We start from the raw sequence: 12,871 nt of genomic DNA, 5'->3' as shown, positions 1-12,871 counted from the left end.
TATAAATTAATTTCTATGCCTTCAACTATACAACTGATTAGTTTCAGGTCAAAAAGTGCCAAGTGAAACATTTTATATAACCAAGAAAAGCCTAACATTCTCAGATTTTTAAGAGCACTGCTTAATACATAAATTTTGTTCTTTTTCGCCTTTGATACCTTGTCCAGCACTGAAGATATTGTCTAAATTAGCAAGTGCCGCATATTTGTCTGCTGTCTGTAAGCCAGCTTTGTTTGTTGAAACTTTACTAACAGCTGATGCTGTCTGATGACTCTGGGAAGTACTGAAGGTTCCAAAATCAGCACTGGAGGATTTGGGGAAGTTATCAAAATGAGCAAAATTAGCATTTACTGATCCAGCATTTCCACCTGTAACAAAATAAACAGAACACTTGAAAATTCTAGACTCCTTGCAATATCCTTTGGTATACAATTTGATCATTTCTACCTAAATTAAGTATCCTGTAAGCATTATAGGACATTCTTTGAATTGCATTTGTGTCTTATAGTCGTCATATGTAGTCTTACAATTTAATGCGTGGTAAATGGCACTCTAATTGGCTATATGTGAAACTAGATTTTTTAAAGCATTGCCAACATTTAACATCTATCTACCTGAAGTGAAAAAATCTAGCTCTTAGGGAAAGTAACCTCCACTCTATCTGGTTGAAATTCAGTTACTTCCAGTTATGTACTAAGATTCTACCAAGTTCTTCAACAGACTCTATGAACAACATGCAGCATGTATTCCTTAGATGATTCAAGCATTTGAAGCTTCATAGAGATATGATTTCTTTTTAATCTGAGGGGTAAGGATGAACAATGTTGAGGAGGTATTACTTTGATCAAGAATTTACTTAAAAGATGGTCCTTGACTTTTAGATACTACTTCACTTAAAGAGCCATTACTGAATTATTGTGTAGTAATTCATGTGCATTCAATATCATGGTCACAATAAAATAAAGTATGATTCACACAATGGTCACTATGGTACATATCCTACTAAATTTTTAAACTATGTCCTAAAGAAAGACTAAAGTTGTATATTTCATCCTATGTTTTAGATCCTATCCTTTTTATATTAGATTTCTATTCCTAAATTGTCCTTTAACTATAATATAAAGGTGATATCAATTTTTGAAACATAATGGATTTTTATGCCAAATTAAAAAAAAAAACACCCCTCAGGCTAGGAAGGTGCCTTGCATGCCTGAGGCCCTGGGTTCGATTCCTCAGCACCACATAAACAAAAAGAAAAAAAAAGTCGGAAATGGCGCTGTGGCTCAAGTGGTAGAGCGCTAGCCTTGAGCTGAAGAGCTGAGGGACAGCGCCCAGGCCCAGAGTTCAGGCCCCACGACCGGATCTAAAAAAAAACAAAAAAAAAACCCAAAGCAAAACAACAACAAAAACACTTTTCATCAATCAGTCTTATAGTCTTAGACATTCTAAAACAAATATGTATTATAAATCTTTTGTCAATAACTACTTCTGGTTGTTTCAAATAAAACTAAGCATGGTGTACATACTTATAATCCTAAAGATTTAAGAAACTAAAATGTGAAGATTCTCAGCTCAAGGTCAATCTGAGCAATATAAGACTCCCATCTCAAAAATAAAATTTAAAACATCTATTAAAACTAAGAAATATGCTTGTATTTAAAAGACAGTGGTCTATTATAAACTAATTGGCAAACAAAGCAAGCAGCAAAACATACATACTAAGCTTCCAAAATTTGTGTGAAAAATTTTATTCACATTAGTCAACCAATTAGCTTTTATTAAATACTGTTTGTGTTAACTCTGGGTTTGATAATAGAGAAAGGAGATGAAGATTTATGAAAGATTTATATGGAATTTATGAAAGATTATCATCAAAATTACTAACAATAATTGAAAAACTCATTTAGTATACATAAAATATACAAATTAATTAGATGCCTTCTTAACAACAGAACTTACTGTGGGTAGCCTGAAGAGGAAAAGCTGAAGTAAATTCACCAAAACTGCAGCTAGATGAAAGTATTCTAAATGCTGGACAGCCAGAAATTATGTAAATGATGAAAAATTTTAAAAAGAAAGAAAATTGAAAGAAAAGGCTTTAAGACAATACACACAGAGTTAAAAGTTGAAAGAAAAGCAATCAGCCAACAATCTAAATAAGGGCTTAGTGAGTTTCTGGAAACAGTACAATTTATGAAAAAGCATTCAATGTTTAAAGACCAATTCCTGCACAGAAAACTATTTTCATATTTGATTAACATTAATAATCTAGTGTTAACTAACATTTGGAATTCTTCTCAAGTGTATTGCTCTTTAAGTCATTTCTATTTTTAGTTCTATGAAAGCAGTCAATTGGCTTCTCTTATTCAGGCATAATGCCTGTCAAGTTCAATATGCTCTACAAATCTAAAAAAAGTTTTAGTACATTAATACCTCAGTGCATGGGAGATTTTAAAATGATTCTTGTGCAGGAAAAGAGAACAGACATTGCAAAATAGATAATATACCAAAGAGTTTAGAAAGACAAATGGACACAGGAAAAAAAAGATTTTAGGTTTCCCCAGAGCTTTGTATAATGCAAGTATTTCAAAGTCAGGTCATTATAGAATTTAATTTTTCAAGACTACAACTAGAGAGTTTTCTTGTTTTAAGTAACCATTTAAGTACAATGCTGGAGAAGAGCTCTACCTGTAGTTTGGGGTTGAAAAGAAGAGTGACTTGCTGTGGGGAAACCTCCATAGTTACTCGAACCACTAGACTGTCCAAATGCATCAAAGTTTGCAAAATCTGCATTTGCAGAATTCTGAGCTGTAAATGGTAAGGAACAACATATGTTAATGAATATGAAAACTACAAATAAAAATACATGACAAATGAAGAATCACGAAATCTTAAAATCTTATGAAAAGTGTTAAAAATCACTTTAAAGAGAATTCATTTAAAAAGTTAAGACTATTAATGCTACCAGCACTTAACTCCACTACTAATGTTTACTAAAGGATATTTAGAAATTTCCAAAAATACTTCTGTGGAATACATTTATTCACAATATCCTTTGAGTGGTTGCAGGTTTATCACCATAAAAGTGACTCTATTGGCAAAAGAAGAACAAATTTAGGAACACATGAGCTACAGTCAAGCAGACAAACATGTGAGACATAGTGTACAAAATTCAATGACTGAAAACCATGGTCTGCTACATGAGTCTAAAGAGTGCTCTAAATACCTAAAGTAATTATATAAAAATTGCTTGATCCCATGAATCAAATTTTCCTTTGAACTTCTTTAAAGTTTACAAATATGTCAAATGTAGGCATACAAAAATGAAGAAAATGAATGTAAAGGACACGATAGCCAAACAAACCAAAGGTTTACATTCTATTAGAAGCTTGCCATTTTGAATCCATATTAAAATTTTAAGAAACAACAAACAGTGGTATAAATTATATTCAGTTAAAGAGACCAAGATGTAGCCAGGCGCAGGTGGCTCACGCCTGTAATCCTAACAACTCAGGAGGCTGAGATCTGAGGATCACGGTTCAAAGCCAGCCCGGGCAGGAAAGTCCATGAAACTCTTATCTCCAACAAACCACCAGAAAGCCAGAAGTGGCGCTGTAGCTCAAGTGGTAGAGCGCTCGCCTTGAGCTGAAGAGCTGAGGGACAGTGTTCACACCCAGAGTTCAAGCCCCACAACTGACAAAAACAAAAAACAAAAGAGACCACAATGTGTTTTCTCAACTTCAGTCTAAAGAAAAAACAAAATGCCAGCCTTAATCTAAATTTCAAATATGTCAACAAATAAAATGATTCACAAGGCTTTTGCAAAGGCCAAAATAGATGCTGGGTGAGAATTTTGTAAGAGGACATGATATGAATTGGAAATGGCTGGTGTATAGGAAAAAAAATGCTTAGTGGCAAAAACAAAAAATGTGAAAAACACGGAGAGAGGCTAAATGTTACAAACAGTAAAAGACTGTCATTTTAAATCCACAGGAAGTATATAAAGGAATAACTTTGCAAATAAGTAAGGCTACATCTAAAAATCAAGACAGCGGATTTCTTAAAATAGCAAAAAATTTAGTAACTCAAATGATCACCAATAGAGATTGCTTAAATATATTACAGAATCATTTATATCATGCTGGAGAATAATGCAGCCATTAAAAACCACGTACAAAAATATTTATGTCAAGGAAACTAAGTTGCTAAATTTCACCTGCCAATTTTGTTCAATTAAACATATTACATGCAAAAGCAAATTTGCATTTTAGTTAACTCTAAGTAGTAGGATTTCAGATCTGTCATCATCATCTTCTATTTGCCTAAATTCACACAGCTTTTGCAATTAGTATGTGCTTTAGCTGCAAACAAAAAAAGTTTCTAAAAAATTCTCCCACCATTAAGCAACATATTAGACACTATTTTATGAAGAAATTAAAGAAAATACAAAGCATTTTATGTAGCTGCTATTGTAAATAAGAAAATGTCTCTAACTAAAGCACAAAAGTGACTCCATTAGCAAAGGAGAGCAATTCAGGGACTAACACATGAGTGTTTAGGATTGTCATTTCCTGTCTTGTTCTGTGACATATTGGCTGCTGAGTATGCATTACTGCTTATGAACATCACTAAAAAGTTTTCTAATTGGCCAACGCTGTGAATTCGAACAATAACAAATGCTGGCAGGTATGTGGGGAAAAAGGAATCCTATTGCACTGCTGGTGGAAATATAAACTAGTATAACCACTCTGGACAGCAGTCTGGTGGTTCTCCAAAAAACTAAACCTCAATCTTCACTAGAAAAATATTATGTCATTTGCAGGGAAATGGATGGGCCTAGAACATACCATGTGAAGTGCCCTAAGTCAAGCTCAGAGAGACAAAGGGCACATTTCTCTCATATGTGGAAGCTAGATCTAAAATATACTATGACACGATAAATTACGTAGGACTCTAGGCATTCACACACAGTGAGACTAAAAGATATTCCCAGGAGAGGAACACTATGTACCTGTGAATATTTAAAATAGTATTTATTAAAATGAATTCCAGAAAACAAGTTTTTCTTTTTTCCTACTGTTAGTGGTAGAGATGAATTGTTTTTTGCCTTTAGGTTTTGTTATTGTTTCTTTTTTTGTTTAATCTGTCTTTGGAGGGGGGAGAGAGGGGCACAGAAATTAAGGGACAAGGGTGAACCAATGTAGCACTTGACAGTTTGTTGAAAATGAACTATACAACTTGTGGGTGGAGGACAAGAGAGGGGAAACCGGGAAAACTAAGAGTGACATTACCCAAAAAGAAATGTACTCATTACTTGACTTATGAAACAACAATTCCTCTCTACATCACTTTAATAATAAGAATAAAAAAAATTAAGTAGTTTTCCTCTCTCAACTACATAGAAGTAATTAGAAGTTTTTTATTGCTGAGAAAAATTTTTTAACTTCAGCTAGGTCTAGTGGCTCATGTCTATAGTAACAGACATTGGAAAGGTAGAGGTCAGAAAGATCATGATTTTAGCCTACTCTGGACAAAAAGTTAGTGAGACACCCCACCATCTCAATAAATAAACATGTCACCCCAAATATGTGGGAGGCATAAGCAGTAAGATTATGGTCTACGCCTGCATGGACCAAAAAAAAAAAAATCAACAACCAACCAACCATGAGATCCTACCTGAAAACTATTTGAGCAAAAAGACGGGGACAGGGAGGGCCATGGCTCAAATAGTCACCTGCTGAGCAAGTGACTTCAACACCAGTATTAAAACGACAAAGACTTCTTTCTACATTAAAATAATATTGAAAAGAAAAGATCTGTATACTTTACAATCTTTTGTGATGACAAAAACTATAAGCTGAAATTTTACTTTTTATAAAATAATAAATATTAAAAGTGATTAATTAAAACTTAGTTTTTTGAAAAATAACTTGGGGGGTGTGCCAGTGGATCATATCTGTAATATAATACTAATACTAAGGAGACTGAGATCTGAGGATCACAGTACAGAGCCAGCCCTGGGACAAGAAAAGCCCAGGAGACTCTTATCTCCAATTAGTCACCGAAAAGTGGAGAGTGGAGTTGTAGTCAAGTGATAGAGCACTAGTCTTGGGCAAAAAGGCTCAGATAGCACCTAGACCTTGAGTTCAAGCCCTGGGATTGATATATACACACATTTAAAAAAATTACTTGGGAGAAATCATCTATATAAGATCAAGCAATAATAAATATAATACAAAAGAGTTCTATTTAGTACTGAGAACAAAAGTAAACAAGTGTAGTTTACTGAAAAGAGAATCTAGGTTAAGAATTTGAAAATCTCATTTTAATGTCATTTACTATAACCTTTCTATTGCTATGGCCCTTCCAGTTTGCTCAATACCAAAATAGGAGGATCTGGAGCCCTCTATTTGCAAATTTATCACTATAATTCTGTAACATCTTCGAGAAAAGAAATAAATTCCTTAAAGGCTTTGACTGAAAAGGCTAGGCTGAAAACAAAAGAAGTTCTACTACAATAAGTCCTAAGGGAAAACATGTAGCATGTAGATTATATAACCACAAAGGAATATGAAGAATGGAATAAGAAGTTCTCAAATTTAGTGTGTTATAATCCAAGTGGTAAATTGCTGTTCTCAAGCAACTTATTTGTATGTTTAAGAACAAATCATGCTGGGTGCCAGTGGCTCATGCCTATAATCCTAGCTACTAAGGAGGCTGAGATCTAAGGATTGCAGTTCAAAGCCAGCCTGGGCAGGAAGGACCATGAGACTCTTATCTCCAATAAACCACTCAAAAAATCGGAAGTGGTACTGTGGCTCAACTGGTAGAGTTCTAGCCTTGAGTTGAGGGACAGCGCCCAGGCCCAGAGTTCAAGCCCCACAACCGACAAAAGAAAAAAAAAAATCATGTCGAGGAAAATCTTTTTTTAGTCAAGTTCATTTTTATTTATATTTTCCCATTATTTTTCAACCAGAGTTCCAAACACTTTAGTCAAATGCCAATCTTTCCCAGTTCGTGCAGAGCTTGATAATATTTGTATCAGATTTTACTTTTGAATACTAAGTATTTGCTGTCTTCAATAACTGGTTTCATGTACTGAGAAATGTAACTGAAAAACAAAGCTTTGGAAATTAAACACTAAAAAAACTCAATTAATATAAAAATACTGCCTGGAGTGTCAAAGCAACCTGCCCCAAGAAACTACAGAGAATATGACAAAATAGAAGAGACATTTCTTAAATAATATTTTTTAAATATAAAAGAATCAACTGAGTTTTGAATTTAAGTTAGTGAGCTGATAGCTAGAATTCCTCTTCAATTACAAAAGATGCTCATGAGAGAACATTATTGAGATACAGATTAGAATCCCACAGCAAAATCATCTGACATGCACATTTTGTTTCATCTGAGTATTAAACATTTTTTCATGAATTGCAAATATTTAATGACAGTATTTCACATTAAGCAAAACAAAAAAAGATTTATTTTCATAAAGAAAAATCAACACAGCTAGTAATCCTAAAACCCTATTTTTATGTGGCAACAGGAGTTTAGAATATTCCCTTTAGAAAGGGCACCAGAGTTCCACAATGGCTATATTACTCATTGTATTACCTGGGGTATAAGGTAATTGAGTTTGTGATCTCTAATGTAAGGAGTGACCAAAAAAATCAATTATAATTTATAGTTCACTGGCTTTGTGATACAATAAGTGTAACATGTCTAGTAAATTCCTCAAGTGAATGTTATTTCTAACTTAATATATAATTCTGTAGATGACCTTTCCTGAACCTAATAATGGTTCTACCCACCAACACATAGGATAGATTTTAAGCCACTAACTTAGTTACAAAGGATAAGTTTTCTTACAAAACAATGCTAAACACATTGGTCTATTTTTATAAAGATCAAGAAGGAAGGAAATAGTTTCTTCCTATAAAAAGCGTATGTATTTTTTATTCTTCTAAGATCAAACTAAAAATCAAATAAAGCAAAACAATGGAAAAATATTTGCATAGTTATATCCATAAGAATTAGGCCAAAAAGACTGTTCAACTACTTAAAGATAATGAAAAATAAATAAATTATAAAAGAGAAGGGAAGGACTACTCTTAAGACAACCTAATCGAATCTCCATGGTTATTAAACTATTGCCATATACTTACCTACTTTAAAATCTACCTAAAAATCTACCCATCTGGTAAAAATAGGTTTCTTTCTCTTTGTAAATATTTTTCCTATTCTCTAACTACTGGCAATTTTTAAAAGCATAATATTAGTAAGTTATTCAAATATAAACACAATTGTGGTACAATTTACTCAATGAAGCTATAGTGATGTACGCAGTCACTGTCTGGCTAAAAGGATACAAGAAAAGATGCAACATAAACCGATGATCTGAAAATATTCACAAACTGCATATAAAGACAGAAACTTAAGAGACGTACAAGAGTTTAATAGTCATTTATCAATAATTTCAAGCTGTTTGAAAATAGAAAAATCAGCATATATTCATAAATTATGGAAGTTTTTCTCTCTCTCTCTCTCTCACCCCTCCCCCTTTTTGGTCCTTCAGAAGGCTTGAATTCAGGGCCTGGGTATTATCCTTGAGCTTTTTCTGCTCAAGGCTAATAATGCTCTACCACAATGAGCTACACCCTCACTACCCATTTTCTGTAGTTAACTGCAGGTTAGAGTCTCACAGACTTTCCCGATACTGGGCTGGGATGGAATCGCAATCTTCAGATCTCAGCTTCCTTAGGAGCTAGGATTACAGGTGTTGAGACCCTGCTCCAAGCTCTGTGATCTCTACACCCATTCAAATGCATGAAAAGAAAGCAGAGAGCTGAAACCATTGTCTGGCCAGGGCAAACTATTGGTCTAAAAATGAAGAAAAAATATACTAACAACTAAAGTTTCCTGATTACTTACCCATCTCGTATCATCTCACCTAGGATATCCACCATCCTAGGATCCTTTTTATAAGTAAATGCACACATCAAGCATCCAAAAAGTACAGTATATAATTTCTATCTGAAGCATTATCTTAGAAAAATGTCCTTATTGATTTTTAAAATAAAAGGCTCCTTTTATTCTACAAGAAAGCAATGTGGCAAAGAGCAGCAATTTCAAACTACCAATAACTCTCTGTGGGGCAAGTACATATATATGAGACATGGTTTATATTATTATTCAACAAAATAAGTCATCAAATTAAAAGAAAAGAAAGGCAATACTATAACAATCTCATAGGCAAGCTAAAAATAACGTAAGTTCTAAAGCACAAATAATCGATTCTATCAGCAGGCCCCTAAAATACACCTTTTAGAAAGATATGGTCTTGCTTATAGTAAAATTTTGGAAATCAGGTTTAATAAAACCATACATACACATGTGACAATAATACAAAGAAAAATGTGAAATTACTAAACAAATCTAAAAAAATGATTATGTCAATTTTTAAGTTAGTGTTCTACATTTTGATGCTTCTTCATTCACAATTGAGATGGGGATACTTTCTCTGATGTACACATCAAGACTTCACATTAATTTTCAATGTATTCTGTTTCTAGTATGTTTCCAGTATAAATAAAAAACAATAAACTCAGAATCAACATCACTTTTCATAATGGACACCCAAGTATTGACCATGATGATCAGTTAACAGTATTAAAAAAAAAAAGAGAACTCAAAATTATACCCCTAGGCAATAAGACCCCTGAACACCTTTCCCCCCAAGATAAAGAGCTTGCAACTCCCTTAGCACCCCGGCCTCCGGCTTCCTCACCATATACGTGGATCTGTAACTAGTCAAGTCTCTAGATCCAACTATAATTATAATTGCACAGTGATACAATCCACCAAATTCAGATTACTGCAAAATCTAAATAACCTACTTTCTTTAACAAATCAGAGAGAGAAAAAATGGAGACTCACAGAAAACTAAACTGTACCTCTCAACTGCAAAGTCTGCATCTTATCTGAAATTTAATCCCAGCAAACTATACTGGTGTTGATATATGTGTGTACCTGTATGTATGTGTAGATACATACACTTCGCTCATGTTCATACACATAAATTTCGATTGGCAGAAATTTGAATAATGGAAGATGAATCATTGCTATTTAGAGCATGGAAATACTACTGTAAAATTTAACAGAGAAAAGTCCCCTTATACAAATATATCTCAAAAATTACTTCAAAATAATGAATGGAATGATAAATGAAAGAAACAAGGTTAACTTATCCATTTCGTTTTGAGTATATGTGTGGAATAATTTACATAATAAAGGAATAATGTTACATACACACACGTGTGCATTTTAATATCTTCATTTTTCCATAGAAAAGATCATAATTGCTATTACACATAATCTCTTAAGTAAAAAGTACCAATTACATGCTTAGCTTCACCATTTAACAGTGACCAAACACCCTGAATAAAACAGGTGCACAGAGACTTAAATTTAATAAAGAATGGATGTTTCTTGAAGCTTTACATACATCCTGGGCAAAGCAACTAGGAAAAGACACATACCTGCATGGCTGTTGAAATGTGCAAAATTAGCAAAATTGGCTGTAGCTGTTGATTGAGGAGCTGGAGCAGCAAAGATATCTGAGCCAAGATCACTCAAAAGGTCAAACTGCTTCCTTTCCTGCTGCTGCCCTTGAGAACAACCTACAACTGGGGACTATAAACCACATTATTAACCATAAAGACACTTCTGCTGAGTGTTTCTGTAAATCCATTTTCAATTCATAAAGCTTAATATGAATTTATACATAGGAAGAATTAAGTATTTTGACTTATGCCTTCCTTCATTTCCCCCCACGTAGTCCTTTTGGGAAAACAGTATTTATCCAAAAGCTTTATAATGTATTATAAAAGGGGAAGAATTTAATCCACATGAGTATGTTTCAGAGTTCTTGTGTAGGACAGAGGTGGCATCACCACATAGTTAACAGATCTGTCAGTCTTATCAACTACAATATAGAACTGTGTACTTTAGGTATCAACTTAATCAGGTTTCTTCTGTTCAGACTTCTTAGACCCAGATATAGTGCAAAGACAAATGCATTTTAATGATAAGCATGCTCCTTAATCACACATGTGGGAAAATCCTTTTTTTTTATTTTAATTTTTATTTTATGTGAACATACTATACAGAGGGGTTACAATTACATGGGCAAGATAATAAATCCTACTACTTCTACAGAATGAGAACATCCATCACAGAGGCTCACTACAGATCCATCTTTTCCTAAGTAGATAATATATGATGAAGAGCTTTAGCAACATTTCTTGTACATCTTTTCAAATTGCAGAGAAGGCAAAATGATCTTACATACACAAATAGAAATATGCATACCCATTCCTACTATTTTCCCAACAATCATTGAATTTTTTTTAAAGAAAACTATTAGGATACAATGCTACTGATATTCAAGGCTATGTTGCTGTGAACCTTCAAATTCTTGATATTCAATCTTACGTAGAAGTCCCTACAAAGATTTAAAGACTGCTCTCACCTGACTAGGCGTGCCCTTATTCAAGTGCAGTGCTGGTGCAGAATCTCCTAAAAGAGATTTGAGTGGTTTGACCTCAGGTGTGCTGCTTGTGCTACTGGCAGAGGACCCTGAAATAGATGCATGAACTGATGCCACCACTTTGGCTTGCTCTGGTGGAACATACCTAAAACATGCAAAAATGAGAACAGGCCATTAATTTAAAGAAAAATCAAGGAATTTTATACAAAAACCATTAAGTGAAATTCTAATTGTATAAAACTGCAGCACATTGATCTTACTCTTGCTTTTTTCCAATAAAATAACTGCTTTGCTGACAAGATCTACAGCTAATCATCTTGATGAATACTTAATACTATATTCTTACTTTCAGAAATGAAAATACCTTCAAGATTAGAAATATGTGGAGACAGTGAAAAAGATAACACAATATAGTTAACAGCCTAAAATGTAAAGACTTATTCTAAATCACTAAAAATATCAGTAATTTCATTTTAAAATGGACAAAGAAATTTATAAGACATAGATATTAAAACTTATAGCCAAATAAAATGCAAATTAAGGGATTACACATTTTTAAATTAGTGAGTTTTACCAAGTTTCAGTTTCTATGTACTGAATGATATAAATAGAAATGAAACATCTATCAAGAGGAAAATATGCAATGGGACTATGTTAAAAGCTGCATAATACTACATAGCCAACATCCTTCTCTGACATGTAAAGATGCTCATAAGATGTCACGGGTCTTTCAGGTTTGACAGTCACACAAACACACGATCATGGGAAGAGGGGAGGCAAAGGAAGAGCAAGCAGTAAGAATTCAATAATGCCAACATGTCAACAAAGTGAATTTGCAGGAGTGGGATTATTTGATAGCTTTTGTCCTTTGTAATGCTGGTTGTATTTCTACCCTTCTCTCCTTTGTATCAAACTGTAGGGGAACAGGCAAATAATGTGGTTAAGAGCAACTATTTCCAATTACAGAGCTCAAATCCAAGCTCCACTGCTCAATGCAGTGAAACTTTATGCAAATCACTGTACTCTGCTTCCATCTTTTCATCTGTAAAACAGACAGCTGCTGTGGAGTTTAATTAATTTAACATTTGTAGAGCACTTAGGATAGTTCCCAGTACATTAACTATGTGGACTGTTGGCTACTATCAAACCATACATGAAAAACAAGCAATATACCTGGCTCCTCACCACCAGTAAATGCAAGTGATAACAAATGGTGTAAGAGTAAAACAAAAAGTGATGCTTGCTTCCCTTAGTATGGCATTACAGTGATGACACAAAGTCAAAGTAGAGTCAAGTATGGTAACAGTTTGTAACTCAATA

The 12,871-nt window shown here is 33.7% G+C and overlaps 1 protein-coding gene across 3 annotated transcripts in view; it reads right to left on the bottom strand.

The window, feature by feature from the left end:
* Agfg1 (ArfGAP with FG repeats 1) overlaps positions 1-12,871 on the bottom strand; it is a 43,299-nt gene that overhangs the window by 13,985 nt on the left and 16,443 nt on the right. For all 3 annotated transcript variants that reach the window (XR_001174773.1, XR_001174772.1, XM_013009828.1), the window contains exons 3-6: positions 11,534-11,696; positions 10,542-10,695; positions 2,689-2,808; positions 159-368 (exon numbers count right to left, since the gene is read on the bottom strand). Coding sequence is in view for 1 of the 3 variants with exons in the window: in XM_013009828.1 (XP_012865282.1) it covers positions 159-368; positions 2,689-2,808; positions 10,542-10,695; positions 11,534-11,696 (647 nt within the window). In the remaining 2 variants the exon portion in view is untranslated. The remainder of the gene's footprint in view (positions 1-158; positions 369-2,688; positions 2,809-10,541; positions 10,696-11,533; positions 11,697-12,871) is intronic.

Source organism: Dipodomys ordii, unplaced genomic scaffold (genome assembly GCF_000151885.1).
Source record: "Dipodomys ordii isolate 6190 unplaced genomic scaffold, Dord_2.0 Scaffold1, whole genome shotgun sequence".
Lineage (NCBI taxonomy): Eukaryota > Metazoa > Chordata > Mammalia > Rodentia > Heteromyidae > Dipodomys > Dipodomys ordii.
Note: the sequence above shows the minus strand (reverse complement) of the source record. Positions and strands in the feature narration are given on the sequence as shown.